The sequence below is a fragment of the Artemia franciscana genome, chromosome 21, assembly GCF_032884065.1.
Source record: "Artemia franciscana chromosome 21, ASM3288406v1, whole genome shotgun sequence".
Classification (NCBI taxonomy): Eukaryota; Metazoa; Arthropoda; class Branchiopoda; order Anostraca; family Artemiidae; genus Artemia; species Artemia franciscana.
Genome location: NC_088883.1, coordinates 14,743,632 through 14,760,057, shown reverse-complemented (window position 1 = coordinate 14,760,057; position 16,426 = coordinate 14,743,632). Strand labels below are relative to the sequence as shown.

Here is a 16,426-nt window from a genome sequence, read left to right as displayed (position 1 = left end):
GTGGGAAGTGGGAAGCGACGTGGGAAGATGTTCTTGCTGCGGCGCACATGAGGGATGACTGGCTGCTTCTCGTTGATGCCCTGGGTGCCTCTGGAGGCACAGAAGGATCTAAGGTCTAAGGTCTCCTATACTTGTCTAAGAAACCCAAATTTTACCCCTGTTGCAGTACATCCCCAACTTTTGTCACAATAGTGAGATTTGGTCAAAAATACAATGGCTGATCCAGTCAAATTCATCCTACTGACATGAATTAATATATTAAGTAAAAAAAGGTAAAGGATACGGCATTAGACTTTACAGTCCGTACCGGCGGTGCTGATCTCCGTTTCTTGGCCCTTCAGCCAGGAAGTGCAATGGGGGTTGGGGGCCAGCCATCCTGTGCTTTCGCACACCCTTTCTGTTTACCTTCCCCAGATTTCTCCAGGTACCCATTTAGAGCTAGGTCGACTCTGGCTAAGCTTACAGAGTCACGCCACTGACCCCCGTCCCAAACTGAAGAACTGGGTACACTGGGATTCGAACCCGCGTCCTCTCAGACATAGGATCGCGAATCCAGCGCACCAACCCACTCAGCCAGGACGGCTATTAAATATATTATTAATATATTAGGCCTATATTATATTGTAGACTAGGTGTTCTGTACTGTTTTGTTTAGGAACGAACGTGAAACCTGTGAAAAAGATTCATGCAATATGCTTTCCATGGAACGGTAGTTTTCCCGGGTCTTATGTACAACTAGTGCAAAAAGAAACTGAGTGAGTGACCTTGAAGGCCATTTTCAAATTTTGCAGTTTTGGATTTCAGAGTAGACAGTAAAAATCTGAAGCATAATTGAGGTCTGATATTCTCCGACTTTCTAGCCCTAATAACTTCTATTTTTTTCTATCGTTTCTATTTCTAATGTTACGTTAAATCATCGTTGAGGATATTTTCTACTCTGTTGTAGTAGTCGTAAAAAAATTTTCAATTACCTTTGTCAGCTTTTGCTAAAGAATTCTCTTTTTTCAGATCATTTGTGATTTTATGGTTTTTTTTTTATTATTCAAACGTTTTAACCAATTCCTCACCTCCCCGTCCCACTTCTGAATTTTCTGCGCAAAGAAACCTTGGTAATTTTTCATGAATAGCACTCTTCCTTTTTGTGAAGTTTCCTGTTCCCGGCTGTAGGTGGTAGGTCTACTATTAGCAGTGGTCTTCAGCGTAAACTACAAATTCTTACATCACCTTCGAAACGCCACTTCCTTGATCACATTGTGCACTTTCTTTTATAAGAAAACCACCATCTAGCTGAAGCCCTTAGTATAAAAACTTGTACCCTGTCGAAGCTTTTAACTTTTGCGAATCGACTTCCTGTAAACGCACTATATTTGTGCTCTGTTTTTTAATAAAATGACAAAACTCTGTCGTTTAGCTTGTTTGGCTCTGTTTACGTCTAGTGCTGCTGTTTGCATTCAGCTGCATAGAGAAAACGTCGTTTTTCTTTTCACATTATGCTTTCTTTTTTTCTTTATTCCCTGTCTCCTTTCGGTTACAGTTTCATTCCGTTTTTCTGTCTTTTTGATTGATTAACCCCCGTGCTGTGTAAGATGACTCGTTAATGGTTCTTTTCGCTGACAGTACACCCCGGGTTACAGCTCTTTCTTTTACCCAACCATTTTGAGCTTTAGTCGTTGACGTTAGAGTGCTTTTTTGGGTTTTCCAATGTTTGCTTCTTTTTGAGTATTTTTCTATTCCTCGTCATCCTTGATTGCTTCACCGATTTTCGCTCTTCCCTTTGGCGGATCAGGTTTTTTTCCACTTTGCTTCCTTTCTTGGTATTTCTCTTTTCACTTCGCAACAGCATGTTTAATGCCGCTGATGGCGCGATCGGCTTAATGCCATTAACTACTGTACCACTTGCTAACGGCGGCTTCAGTGTAGCTGTAGGTTGCATTCTCAATGAAAATCCTAGATTCTCAGTGTTTGGGCTCAACATACCCTAACTTCTTTGATTTTTCTTTTACTCCTCGAACAATCTTTTGCCTCATGGTCTTCACTATAGCAAAAAAAGAAAATGCTATCGACTGTTCAGTGGTAGAAGAAAATGGTTTTGTCCTCCCCCCCCCCAGCACCTTAATGAGGGGCAGAATAGCCGTATCCAGATACAGCAGAGCCAATTCTCTACCGGTATATAGGCCTACTTCAATGAACTCATCTCCATTATTCACTTTCCCTCTTATATTTAGTACTGCTCCGTGGCTTTGTTGCTGACACTTTATTTTCTTCCCCTTTTACTTCTCCTGGCATACTTTTTTACTTTGTGGGTGTTTCCTTGCTCTCAAAATTACCGGATTAATGCAATTTCTAAAATACATCTTTGGTTCGTTCATCTTGCAGTGCGTTACCAAATCATCCACCGAAACTGGAGACCCGTTACTCGTACTTCACCAAAACGTTACAAATCATTGATATCTAATCCCATCACATTCCCACGGTTCAAACTAAGCTGCTTCAGCTGTGAATACCCACCTCTCCCTTCACTCATAACCTTATCATCCGTTGCCCGAAAATCAAAAAACCACTGTGTTCCTACTCATCTTATACCACTGCGCATAATTCTATCCTAACACACAACAATTTTTCCTTTTTCCAAAATCATGAACCACAGAAAAATAAATACCACTAAACATTCACACTCTTCAAATTTTTTCAACAAAGCACAGTTTTCACCCTCAACCTACTCGACTGTAAACAAAACGCCTCAAAACTTACTTTAGACGAACCGAGATCTTCAGCCATCGACCAGTGTGGCAACCCTGCACGCTAGTTAAACCTACGGCACGTCATCAAAACTTATCATTCTTATCTTAAAAACACACTAGATACGCAATCATGCAAATTATATAATTTTCATCTACTTCTATACCTACACACGACCAATTTAACGAGGTTTTCCCGAAAAAATTGAAAAAAATCGCTCTATTACTTTCGGAAACATCCGCCATTAACTAGACAATTTGGTCCATTTTTTCAAGAACACCCATCACTTTTTCTGCGTCACAGGAAATATCTTTGTGAATATTTGTTTTCTTCAGTCCTTATAGTCCTATATTGAGTTTTTTAGGCAGGTTTCCAATCTCCTTAATGTAGAAAAACTCTTCAGTAATTTATTCAGAAACCAACAATGTAGCGACAATCCTTGACATCACATGTGAATCGAGGAAAAAGCGTACTGTCACAATCGTTTAGGGTGTCTATTGCGTTTGTGCTATAAGTCCATTCCATTACCAGTTTCCTCAGTCTTTACGCCTCGTGTGACTCTAATCTGGAAGTCGTTATGTGAAAGCTCCAATTTTGCTGATAAACAGGTCAACTTGACTCTTATCGAATCACTTTTATAAAAGTCAGCAATTTTTTGAAATTTTTTGCATCTTCCGAAGAAAGAGGTTTACAAGTAAGTAAAGGGCTCCTAAAACGGAAAAGCATATCTTTATGTTTTATAAACCGATCTAAGAAAGTGTTGGATAGGTAATTTCGCAGTGAAAAAAATTCCAGTCGGACAATAATTCTCTTTTGTTTTCTTCCCCATTGAATGTACACTTTCAAATTGTCCTAGGGCGCTTAGGTTTTAGCGTAGGGTGTGTTGTTTGTGAAGTCCGTGTTTTTTTTTGCGATTGGTTCACGGTGATTAATAATCTCTTTAAATTATGTTTCTGAATTTTCCTTTCGTTTGTTGAAATTGATAAAAATGCTCGTATGTGAAAGATGATGCCAGCTGAAACAGCAACGGTTTTTTTTGGTGCATCTTGACCAACAATAGAGTGAAATTTAATAGATTCTCTGAAAAAAAAAAAAAAATTTTGGCTTCTGTATAGCTTCAAGTCGAACCCATCCGTCAGTTGTGGTGTATCTTTCTTCTCACTATAATCTCCTGTACTATACATGATTGGCTAAACACCTGAAAAGTGACTATTATTACCACACATCCCAAAGGTGGTTCAGTTGAGCTGCTTCAGGCTAGATCTTTTGGATTATGGCATCACCTCAATACTATTCTGCTGCAGAACTGTTTGGAGTTTCGATGTGTTAGGAAAAACCCAAAGTCTTGAGGAGTTCCAAAAGTAATTTCTTATGGTGCTTACTTTTTTAGTGTTTGGAATAACAAGGTCTAAGGTGTTTGAAAAACAATGGACATATAGAGCTTTAGGATGCTATTCTAAAATGAACGCCTGTGCACCGGTAATCTTTCACTCTTATCTTTTGCAGCACCGTCATAACCTTCACCGTAAAAGAAATTGGTGTATAAACCCAATGATCTATGCTATGAATTAATATTTCTGCCTCAATTTAACGTGATTTTCCCTAGAGTCATGAACTATAAAAGTGCTTTTGAAAAATGACTTTTGTAAGGAAATATTTGCAGTTTTACCTGCTGCTATAGAGAAGAACTTTTCACTGTTAGTTTCCTGGAATTTTTTTTCTTGTCCTTATTTCGTGGTAGGGTTCAAATATTTAGTTTCGGATTTTCGGGCTTTTGTAAGTGACATTTTAGTCATGGTAAAATCATTCGATCTTCCAGGGCACGAAGATGTATATTTTGTCATTCTCACAATTTAACAGTTTTTATTATTGGCTCAAGTCTTGTTTTATTTTACGTTTCTTGAATTTGTCTCTGTTTGTCAATCTCTTTATCCATTGAGTATTTTTCCTATTTTTAGTATTCTTATGAAATGGTTGGCTGTTAAAATAATTGGTATTGTTATTGAGATCACAAGATGCCGACGGTCTGGGTTTCGGCTCCCTCATGATGGGTGTTGCTTGATCCCTCCCATGGCTACAAGATTTTTTGAAAACATTTCTTGTTCTTAGTCATTTAGCTCACAAACCCTAGACAGATGTAGCCAGCACGCATCAAAAACCTTTAATTCTAAGAACTGCGGCGAAATATCCTCCCCATTTCCTATCAGATTTTGAACGTTGAATTTGTATTTCATAGATAATTAATATTGATAATCTAACTTATTAGTGATAAATTATTTTTCTCTCTCTCTGACTCATATATTTCTATAATAGGTGGTAACACTGTGGTACCGTGCGCCGGAGATCCTTATGTCATCTAAGTACACATCAGCTGTAGATATTTGGTCATGCGGCTGTATATTTGCTGAAATGATTCGTAACCGTCCCCTTTTCGCGGGCCACACTGAAACTGATCAACTCTGTAAAATATTTGAGTAAGTAGAGTTTAGCTTATGTTATACATCAGTATGCACATCACGAAATTTCCCTTCAAAGAACTAAAATAAAGTTCCTGGCTCTTATTTTTTGGCACTATTCCAGGGTATTTCTTTTAAAAGTAGAGTTAAGTAGAAGTTGATTCAGAAAATTCAGAAGTTGATTTTAGCTTATGTTATCTATTATGCACTTCACGAAATTTGCCTTCAAAGAACTGAAACAAAGTTCATGGCTCTTATTTTTTGGTATTATCTCCATTTTTTTACTTCTCAATGCACAGAGTAAGGAGTTTAACAATAGCTGTGACGCTAAAATAAATTAATTTGTAAAAAATGCCAGATTAATTTGGCATCTAAGACAGTCTTTTGAATTCTTATTTTTCATGAAATTCCAGGATGATTCTTTTTGTTCAAAAATTAACATTAGTCAAAATTTTGTGTACAACGTTGCGAGTCCACGAAAGGAGAAATCCGCAGACTTTAAAGCCTGAATGTATTTTGGTTCTTATTACAGCGGTTCTATGTTGATGTGTATATCTATTAAACTTTTGGCAAATCAAAAATTACAAAATTATCAAGCTTTCGGACGAAAATTTTCTCTTATTGAAGAACATCGATTTAAAATTGACCAAATTTCTTGATATAGTATGGCAATATCAAAGCCCAAAAGTGCACATGATTTTCAATTTTAAAAGTTTCAAGTGGTAAAATATAATACTGAAAACTTAATAGACAATGTTATTATTATTTTAAGTTTTCAGTATGCTTTTACTCCCTCTACAGATTTGACGGCAAAATGAAGTAGATTGTAATTCTTGGACTCAATCGATTTAGCATGTACGGCCGTCTATTGAAAATCATAGGCAGCACAACAGCGCTACCTAAATGAAGAGCGATGTGGGTACAATGTACTATTTAATTTTTCTTCACGAAGGCGCCATATAAAGGACTTGTCGTAGAAACTTCGGGAGGAGCTCATTCGATTGTAAATTGAGAGTTCTAGTACTCTATTTAAGAGTTAAAAGTGATCAGAGGGCAACCACCCCCCACGCTCTCTTTTTCCATTTTGTTTAAATAGAACAAATGTCAAATAATTATGCCGCCTGAGTTGACAAAACCCCCAACGCCCCCAGGGAAAAGGCTGTAAGTTATGCAATTTGCCCATTGTTAACATATAAGGTTTATATGGAAAGGGTGGTCGTATAAACTTCGTTGGAGGCCTACTCGATTTGAAATCGAAAGTTCTAGTTCCCCCTTTAAGATTCAAAAGTGATCAGATGGAAACTAGATCACCCTCCCTTTTCCCCCTCAAATGCCTTTGATCAAAACTTTGAGATAGGCATTTTATTCAAAAAAATCCGAAAGTAAAATACGTTTGATTCCATTTTTGATAACTCCCCCAGCCCTCGGGGCAAGGGATATAAGTTATGGTAGTTGCACATTGTTTAACATATAAGGTTTTACGAAAAGGATGGTCATGTAAACATTTTGAAGGGGCTCACTTGAATGGAAATCGAAAATTCTAGTGCCCTATTTAAGATTCAAAAGTGACTGGAGGGTAACCAGACCCCGCTCCCCATCTCGACCTTTTTTCCCCAAATGTATCCGATCAAAAATTGTGAGATAGCCATTTTGTTCAAAATAGTCCGAAAATCAAATAACTGTAACTCCGGGATTGACAAAACCCCTCAACCACTACGACCAAGGCTCTAATTTATGCAAGTTGCCCATTGTTAACAGGTAAGGTTTTTTGAGCGGTTGCTCGTATAAATTTCTTTTTGGGGTAGGGGCTAATTCGATTGGAAATCAAATAAAAGTTGAAAATGAAAGTTTTAGTTCCTTTTTGTGAGTATAAAGTAATTAAAAGGCAATCAGCCCCCTCCTCGCCCTCTTTTCTCCCAAATGCATCCGATCAAAATTTTGATAGCTTTTTTTTTAAATAGTCCAAAGGCCAAATAGCTATGCCTCCGGGGTTAACACACCTCCCGCCAGCCTACGGGCAGAGGCTATTATGCAATTTGCTTATTGTTAATATATACGGACTTTTATTGGGAAAGAGGGCATGTTCCATCCTGGGATTTCAAAATGGCGTAGGGCATTAATGGACAGTTGGAGGGGAAACTGAAAATCTTGGAAAACGCTTAGAGTGGAGAGATTGGGATGAAACTTGGTGGGTAGAATAAGCAAATGTTGTAAATACGTTATTGACGTAACTGGACTGGACATGCCCTCTTTGGGGGAGTTAGGGGATCCAGTGCTTTGGCCAGTTTGATGCTCCTGGGCGTGCTAGGACGATAAAAATTGCTAGACGTGTCTGGGACCTGCAAAAATTGACTTGATAAAGTTGTTTTTGCCAATTCGACCATCTGGGGGGCTGGAGGGAGAGGAAAAATTAGAAAAAAATGAGGTATTTTTAACTTGCGAGTGGGTGACCGGATCTCAATGAATATTGATGTTTAGAAGGACCTCATGTCTCAGAGCTCTTATTTTAAATCCCGACTGGCATTATGCCTCTGATTTTCCTTTTAAATCAATCTATTGATTTTTAAAATTTTGCTTGAGCTCATGGCAAATGACCTCTCTGCTTTTGGCTCTTCCGACCTCGTCATAAGTGTCATATGAGCTCTTAGCTCTTGTTCATAATAGTAAAAGTTTTTTTTTCTTAATGGTAACAAATTTTCTTCAAATAGTAACGAGTAATAACAACATTTTGTTCTTGATAAAAACGTTTTTTTTAAATAGAAACAAGTTTTTCTTAATACTAACAAAATTTTTCCTAACACTAACGAGTTTTTATGGCACTTGGTATTAACCAAGTGACATATAGCAATCACAAATTCTGTCGGTCTGTCGGTCCCGGTTTTGCTACTTTAGGCACTTCTAGGTAAGCTAGGACGATGAAGTTTGGCAGGCGTATCAGGGACCGGACCAGATTAAATTAGAAATAGTCGTTTTCCCGATTGACCATCTGGGGGGGGGGGGGAGTGGGGGGCCATTTAATTCGGAAAAAATAGAAAAAATGAAGTATTTTTAACTTATGAGCGGGTGATGGGATCTTAATGAAATTTGATGTTTGGAATGATATTATATCTCAGAGCTCTTATTTTAAATCCCGACCGGATCAGATGACATTGGGGGGGGGGGAGTTTGAGGGGGGAAACCTAGAATCTTGGAAAACACTTAGAGTGGAGGGATCGGGATGAAACTTGATGGGAAAAATAAGCACAAGTCCCAGATACATGATTGACATAATCGGAACGGATCCGCTCTCTTTGGGGTAGTTGGGGGGGGGGGGGGGTAATTCTGAAAAATTAGAAAAAATGAGGTATTTTTAACTTACGAACGGGTGATCGGATCTCAATGAAATTTGATGTTTAGAAGGATATCGTATCTTAGAGCTCTTATTTTAAATCCCGACCGGATCTGGTGACATTGGGGGGCGATTTGGGAGGGGGAAACCTAAAACTTGGAAAACACTTAGAGTGGAGGGATCGGGATGAAACTTGGTGGGAAAAATAAACACAAGTCCTAGATACAGGATTGACATAAAAGGAACGGATCCGCTCTCTTTGGGGTAGTTGGGGGAGGGGGTTATTTCTGAAAAATTAGAAAAAATGTGGTGTTTTTAACTTACGAACGGGTGATCGGATTTCAATGAAATTTGATATTTAGAAGGATATCGTGTCTCAGAGCTCTTATTTTAAATCCCGATCGGAGTTGGTCACATTGGGGGGGGGGAGTTGGGAGGGGGGAACCTAAAACTTGGAAAACACTTAGAGTGGAGGGATCGGGATGAAACTTGGTGGGAGAAATAAGCATAAGTCCTAGATACATGATTGACATAACCGGAACGGAACTGCTCTCTTTGGGGTAGTTGGGGGAGGGGTTAATTCTGAAAAATTGGAAAAAATGAGGTATTTTAACTTAAGAACGGGTGATCGGATCTCAATGAAATTTGATATTTAGAAGGATATCGTGTCTCAAAGCTCTTATTTTAAATCCTGACCGGATCTGGTGACATTGGGGGAAGTTTGAGGTGGGGGAACCTAAAATCATGGCAAACGCTTAGATTGGAGGGATCGGGATGAAACTCGGTGGGAAAAATAAGCAGAAGTCTTACATACGTGATTTACATAATTGGAACGGATCCGCTCTATTGGGGGGGGGGGGGGGTTAATTCTGAAAAATAAGAAAAAATTGCATATTTTTAACTTACGAAGGAGTGATCGGATCTTCATGAAACTTCATATTTAGAAGGACCTCGTAACTCAGATCTCTTATTTTAAATCTCAACCGGATCAAGCGTAATTGGGGGGGGGCAGTTGGGGGGACCGAAAATCTTAGAAAATACTTAAAGCGGTGAGATCAGGATGAAACTGGATGGGAAGAATAGAAACCTGTCTAAGATACGTGACTGACATAACCGGACCGGATCTACTCTCTTTGGTGGAATTGGGGGGGGGGTGTGGTAATTTTGAAAATTGAGGTATTTGTAACTTACGAAAGGGTGACCAGATCTTAATGAAATTTGATATTTAGAAGGATCTTGTGCTTTAAAGTTCTAATTTTAAATTCCGACCAGATCCTGTGACATTAGGGGGAGTTGGAGGGGGAAACCGGAATTCTTGGAAAACGTGAAAATTGGGGTATTTTTATCTTACGAATAGATGATCGGATCTTAATGAAATTTGATTTTTAGAAGGAATTCATGTCTCAAAGCTCAAATCCCGACCAGATCTTTTGTCATTGGGGGGAGTTGGAGGGGGAAATCTTGGAAAAACACTTGGAGTGGAGGAATCGGGATGAAGCTTGGTGAATAGAATAAACAAATGTCCTTGATATGTGATTGACAGAATCGTACTGGATTCGCTCTCTTTGGAGGAGTTTGGGAGAGGGGTTCAGTGATTTGGCGAGTTTGGTGCTTCTGGACGTGCTAGGACGATGAAAATTGGTAGGCGTGTCATGAAGCTGCACAATTTGACTTGATAAAGTCGTTTTCCCAGATTCGACCATCTGGGGGGCTAAAGGGAGAGGAAAAATTAGAAAAAATTAGGTATTTATAACTTACGAGTGGGTGATCGGATCTTAATGAATTCTGATATTTAGAAGGACATCGTGACTCAGAGCTCTTATTTTAAATCCTGACCGGCATTAAGCCTCTTATGTTCCCTTTTAAATCAATCTATTGATTCATAGAATTTTGTTAGAGCTCACACCATATGATCTCTTGGCTCTTAGCTCTTCTTGCCTCGTCACAAGTGCCATATGAGCTCTTAGCTCTTGTTTAAGATTAGCAAGTTCTTCGATAATAGTAAAAGTATTTATTAATGATAACAAATTTTTCTTAATACTTACACATTTTCATAATATTATTGTGTAATAGTAACACTTTGTTCTTGATAAAAAACATTTTTCTTAAAACTAACAATATTTTTCTAATAGTAACAAAGTTTTTTTCTTAATAGAAACAAGTTTTTTCTTAATATTAGCAAAAATTTACTAAGAAGTTTTTTTAAGATTAGCAAGTTTATCGATAATAGTAAAAATTTTTTGTTAATGGTAACAAGTTTTTCTTAATACTAACAAATTTTTTTAATAGTAATGAGTAATAATAACATTTTGGTCTTGATAAAAAAAAAATTCTCAAAACTAACAACTTATTTCTAATAGTAACGAGTTTTTTTTTATTAATAGCAATAGGTTTTTTCTTAATACTAACACAACTTTTCAAAATAGTAAAAGTTTTTTTCTTAATAGTAATATGTTTTTCTTGATGCTAACATATTTTTCTAATAGTAACGAGTAATGATAAAAAAATCTTCTCGATAAAAAACGTTTTTCTTAATAGCAACAAGTTTTTTCCATAATATTAATAAGTTTTTTTCTTAATAGTAACAAGTTTGTCTCTTAATAGTAACCTGTTTTTCATAGTACCGAAAAGTATTTTATAACAGTAGCAAGTTTTTCCTAATATTAAAAGATTTTTCTTAATGGTAACTTTACTCTTAACTCTACTTTTAAAACAGTAAAAAAATTTAGCGTAAAGAGCGGGGCGTTGATGGGGAAGCATCTCCTTTTATATACGAAGTAGTTTCTGTTCGTTTTAAGTTTTAATGTCGCTCCTTACTTTCCGTTAAAAAAACTTGTTTTTTTTTAAAATTAATTTTTGAACGTTTTTGAATCAATGCATGTTTTGATTTTGGCTCTCCGCAGATGAATAATTAAAACGAAATTTGCACATTTATTTTTTTTGCTAAATGGCTTTCTCATAGTTTTGATCGAACGATTTTGAGAAAAAAAGGAGTGGGGGAGGAGGCCTAGTTGCCCTCCGATTTTTGGTTACTTAAAAAGGCAACTAGAACTTTTAATTTTTTTACGAATGTTTTTATTAGTAAAAGATATACATAACTTACAAATTAGCTTACGTAGCGAACTTCTGTATTCTCATGTTTTTGTTACGTATACAAAGGGGTTCACCCCCTCGTCAGAACCTCTCTCTTTATACTAAAGCTTAAATTTTGTTCCAGTTTCTTAAGAATGACCCCTGAATAACAAAAGCCGTAGAATAAATAGTTGAAATTTCTAAAAATACTTTAGCTTTAAAAAGAGCGAGGTATTAGGAGGAGTTGAGCCCATCATATGCGTAATAATTTCTGTTCGTTTTAAATCTTAATGCTTCTCCTTACTTTCAGTTGAAAAAACTTTTTCATATTTATTTTTTCATTGTATTTTTTTAAATAATGCTAGATAATCCTGCGCTCCTTTCATGAAAATTTTCGTCCCCCATGAAAATTCCTCAAAGGAAAGTTCCCCCAACATATCCCCCTCTCCTCAACTCCTTCCCCCAACCTAAAAATCCCCCTGAAAACGTCTGTACACTTCCAAATAACCATTACTATATGTAAGCACTGGTCAAATTTTGTAACTTGTGGCCCCTCCCACGGGGACTGTGGGGGAGTAAGTCATCCCCAAAGACATAGTTATAAGGTTTTTTTACTACGCTGAATAAAATGGCTATCTCAGAATTTTGATCTGGTGACTTTGGGAAAATAATTAGCGTGGGAGGGGGCCTAGGTGCCCTCCAATTTTTTGGTCACTTAAAAAGGGCGCTAGAACTTTTCATTTCCGTTAGAATGAGCCCTCTCGCAAGATTCTAGGACTACTGGGTCGACATGATCACCCCTGGGAAAAAAAACAACTAAAAAAAAAAAAAAAACAAACAAACAAATAAACACGCATCCGTGATCTGCCTTCTGGCAAAAAATACAAAATTCCACATTTTTGTAGATAGGAGCTTGAAACTTCTACAATAGGGTTCTCTGATACGCTGAATCTGATGGTGTGATTTTATAATAATAAGGTGATTTAATAATATAATATAATTTAATTAATAATATAATATAATGTGATTTAATAAGGCAAATTTTCTCAGGCTCGTAACTTCTTATGGGTAGGACTAAACTTGATGAAACTTATATATTTGAGTTTTTGGAGTTTTTAGAGTTTTGGTTACTATTGAGCCGGGTCGCTCCTTACTACAGTTCGTTACCACAACTCTTTGATCATGTTTTTCTTAATACTAACAAAGTTTTTCTAATAGTAACAGGGTTTTTCTTAATAACAACAAGTTTTTGTTAATACTAAAAACAAAATCCTGAACATTAACAAGGTTTTTCCTTAATGGTTATAATTTTTCGTGGCACTTGGTATTTACCAAGTGGCATATAGCGATCGCAATTTCTGTCCGTCGGTCTGTCTGCCAGTCCCGATTTCGCTAGTTCGGGCACTTCCAGATAACCTAGGACGGCAGGCGTATCAGGGACCAGACCAAATTAAATTAGAAATAGACATTTCCCTGATTCGACCATCTGGGGGGGGGGGGGGCGAATGACGAGATAGTTGAGAAGAATTGTATTTGCCGATAAAACAAATGATTGCTGTTGTTAAGTCTAGCTTGCTGGTCCAGTGGTATAATTCTTGCTTAGGGTACGTGATCGCTCCACTCTAAGCCTTTTCCAAGATTTCCGGCCCACAACTTTCCCTTCCAATGACACTGGATCCGGTCGGGATTTAAAATAAGAGATCTGAGTCACGAAGTCCTTCTAAATATGAGATTTCATTAAGATCCGATAACTGATTCGTAAATTAAAAATACCTCATTTTTTCTAATTTTTCAGAATTACCCCCCCCCCCCCCCCCAACCCCCCAACTCCCTCAAAGAGAGTGGATCCGTTCCGGCTATGTCAATCGCATATCTAGGACTCGTGCTTATTTTTCCCACCAAGTTTCATCCCGATCCCTCCACTAAGCGTTTTCCAAGATTTTATGTTTTCCCCTCCAACTCCCCCCAATGTCACCGGATCCAGTCGGGATTTAAAATAAGAGCTCTGAGACACAATATACTTCTAAATATCAAATTCCATTAAGACCCGATCACCTGTTCGTAAGTTAAAAATACCTTATCTTTTCTAATTTTTCCGAGTTAACCGTCCCCCCACTCCCCTCCAGATGGTCGAATCGGAGAAACGACTATTTCTAATTTAATCAGATCCGGTCCCTAATACGCCGACCAAATTTCGTCGTCCTAGCTTATCTGGAAGTGCCTAAACTAGCAGAACTGGGACCGACAGACAGACCGACAGAATTTGCAATTGCTATTTGTCACTTGGTAAATATCAAGTGCCATTAAAACACATAGACACTAAAACAAAAGAGAAAAAACATAAAAGGGAGGGGGGAGAAGAAAAAACTCACAAATTGCTAGTTCTAATGAAGCAGTAATGTAGAGAAATATAGACGCAAGCTGTCATTATTGTTACTATTATTTAATTGTTACTCACTCTTCTACAATACTAAAAACGTGGAGCAACGAAAGAGAGAAAAACAAGCAAACAAAAAAGGAAAAATAACAAAAATACTTACGACTTAAAAAAAACTGTTAGAGAGGGGGTGCGGAGAAATACGGATACAAGCGATAGTTGAAATCTTTCTGTGCAGTACTTACAATTCTATTGTAATATCAGGAACAAGAAATTTGTTAACAAGAACCCAATTTTTGTCCGAGGAGGAAGAAACAAAAATAAATTACAGAATCTAAAATAATTAATCCGGATTCGTTTCAATTCGTTTTTCTTAAGAAGTAGAATATTTGGACTTTATAATTTATTTTTGGAGCTTGAGCAGGGATAGTTGGAACTCCTTTAATTATGCTTTCCGAGCAGAATCTGGTTAACCAGGTTCCCTAACTGGTGATGAGAAGGTGTATAGTGTATAAAAAGCTCATACGTTTATCATGTTTTTTTTCATTATTATATTAATCCTAATTGGAGGGTTTGGTAACTGGCTAGTGCCAGTTACTGGTAACTGGCTGGCTAGATTTGTAAATTGAAATATGACGAAAAAGCTGTCAAATGCTTATTTATTACAAGAAAATTAGTAAGAAAAGTGATGTCGTAGTACATCAAACTCTAAAAATGCTCAAATTAAAAAATACTCGTTAACTTATTTGCAACATTCTTTACTGAACAGTTTTTGCCGATGCAAAACTTAAATGTAAATTGAAAAACGCAATAGTGTCTATTTTTAGGTTTTGAGATTACGAGCGGGGTTTGGAAAAACAGCTCGTCTTAAAAGAAGGAAGTTTATACTCTGTAAGTTCGGAAACAGCTGGCAAAACTTTCAAAATATCGGTTCAATAAAATTATAAGAATAGCGGAGATTTTTCTTACATAAAATGGACGTTCAAAATAAACAAACAATATGACAGAGTGTTGACGGACAAAATAAAATTTTAGAAAGAGTATCTGTTACAGACACAAATGCAGAGGGGGAAGGGGTATTAGGTCATTCCTACCCGGAAATTAATGGGTTTTTACTTTTATGTAGTTTCTTATATTTTCTATATATTACTGATTTTTCTTATGTTCTCCTTTTCCTAACAGATTTCTTCGAATTTGCTGGATATTTCCACCAAAGTGTATCCAAATGTCAAAAAGTATATCCACCAAGCAAATATACACGATATTTATTAATTAAGCAACATTGTCATACAAAACACCGACTTCTGCAATCCGCCATGTTTGAGTAGGGATGGGATTTTCAAAGGGACGGTTAGAACACGAGTGTTGCTCTCTGTCAAACCATAAAAAAGTCAGGTTAAAACGTAATTTGGAAAGCAATATGTACATAAAAGGAATAGGCTTTTACACCTTCCCAAAATCTACATGGTTCTAGAAAACATGTTGTGTCAGTCGTGGGTCCATTTCAAAATAAAATTAATTTCAAGTTATTTATTTTTTAATAACAAAAGAGATCATGCCGTAGCGAAGTGCTGGTTTCTACCATTTTTTGCGTCATAACAGCACTTATCCTAACCAGGGTCATGAGATATTGGGGAAAACAATTTGAGATAGCCAATCCTTATAGAACTGTCAAAAGTCTATCCTTGAAACCCAGTAACCTCAGAGGTCCGTATTGCTGTATGCCGGCGCATTCACCTCTAAGTATACATGCCATTTAAAAAAAAAAAAAAACGAACTGTAGTTGTAGACAAGTACATGTAGGATACATTTGACTTATCTGAGTTATTCAAGTTTTAGATAATTTACGCACATTGTTTCATAGTTACAAACTAGCTATTGGACAGGAGGCCAGTGAATTTTTCTGGTGGAGGGTGTAGAAGCTTCAAAACGTGCTAATTGTCGGCCCTAGTTTTTGAACGTGGGATCAATGTAAAAGGGAATTACCCCTTAGGCTTATTTAGTGGATTGTATTGGGAATAAGTTTTCAATATATATATATATATATATATATATATATATATATATATATATATATATATATATATATATATATATATATATATATATATATATATATATATATATATATATATATATATATATATATATGTATATATATCTATATATATAAAAATAAGTTGTCTGTCTGTCTGTGGATGGATCAGGTGACGTCACCTGAAAAAACTGGATCAGGTGACAAAACTGAAAACTGAAAAAACTAAAAAAAGGCAAAAACTACAAAAAAAACTAAAAACTAATAAGAAAAATAAAAAAGCTAAAAAACTAAAAAAACTAAAAAAAGGCAAAAACTACAAAAAAAACTAAAAACTAATAAAAAAGCTAAAAAACTAAAAAAACTAAAATAAGGCAAAAACTACAAAAAAAACTAAAAACTAATAAAAAAAATAAAAA

At 36.5% G+C, this 16,426-nt stretch overlaps 1 protein-coding gene across 5 annotated transcripts in view; it reads left to right on the top strand.

The window, feature by feature from the left end:
• Positions 1 to 16,426, top strand: part of LOC136040985 (cyclin-dependent kinase 4-like) — a 98,715-nt gene that overhangs the window by 60,980 nt on the left and 21,309 nt on the right. For all 5 annotated transcript variants that reach the window (XM_065725466.1, XM_065725467.1, XM_065725469.1 and 2 more), the window contains one exon: positions 5,053 to 5,213. In XM_065725466.1, the coding sequence (XP_065581538.1) occupies positions 5,053 to 5,213 (161 nt within the window). The remainder of the gene's footprint in view (positions 1 to 5,052; positions 5,214 to 16,426) is intronic.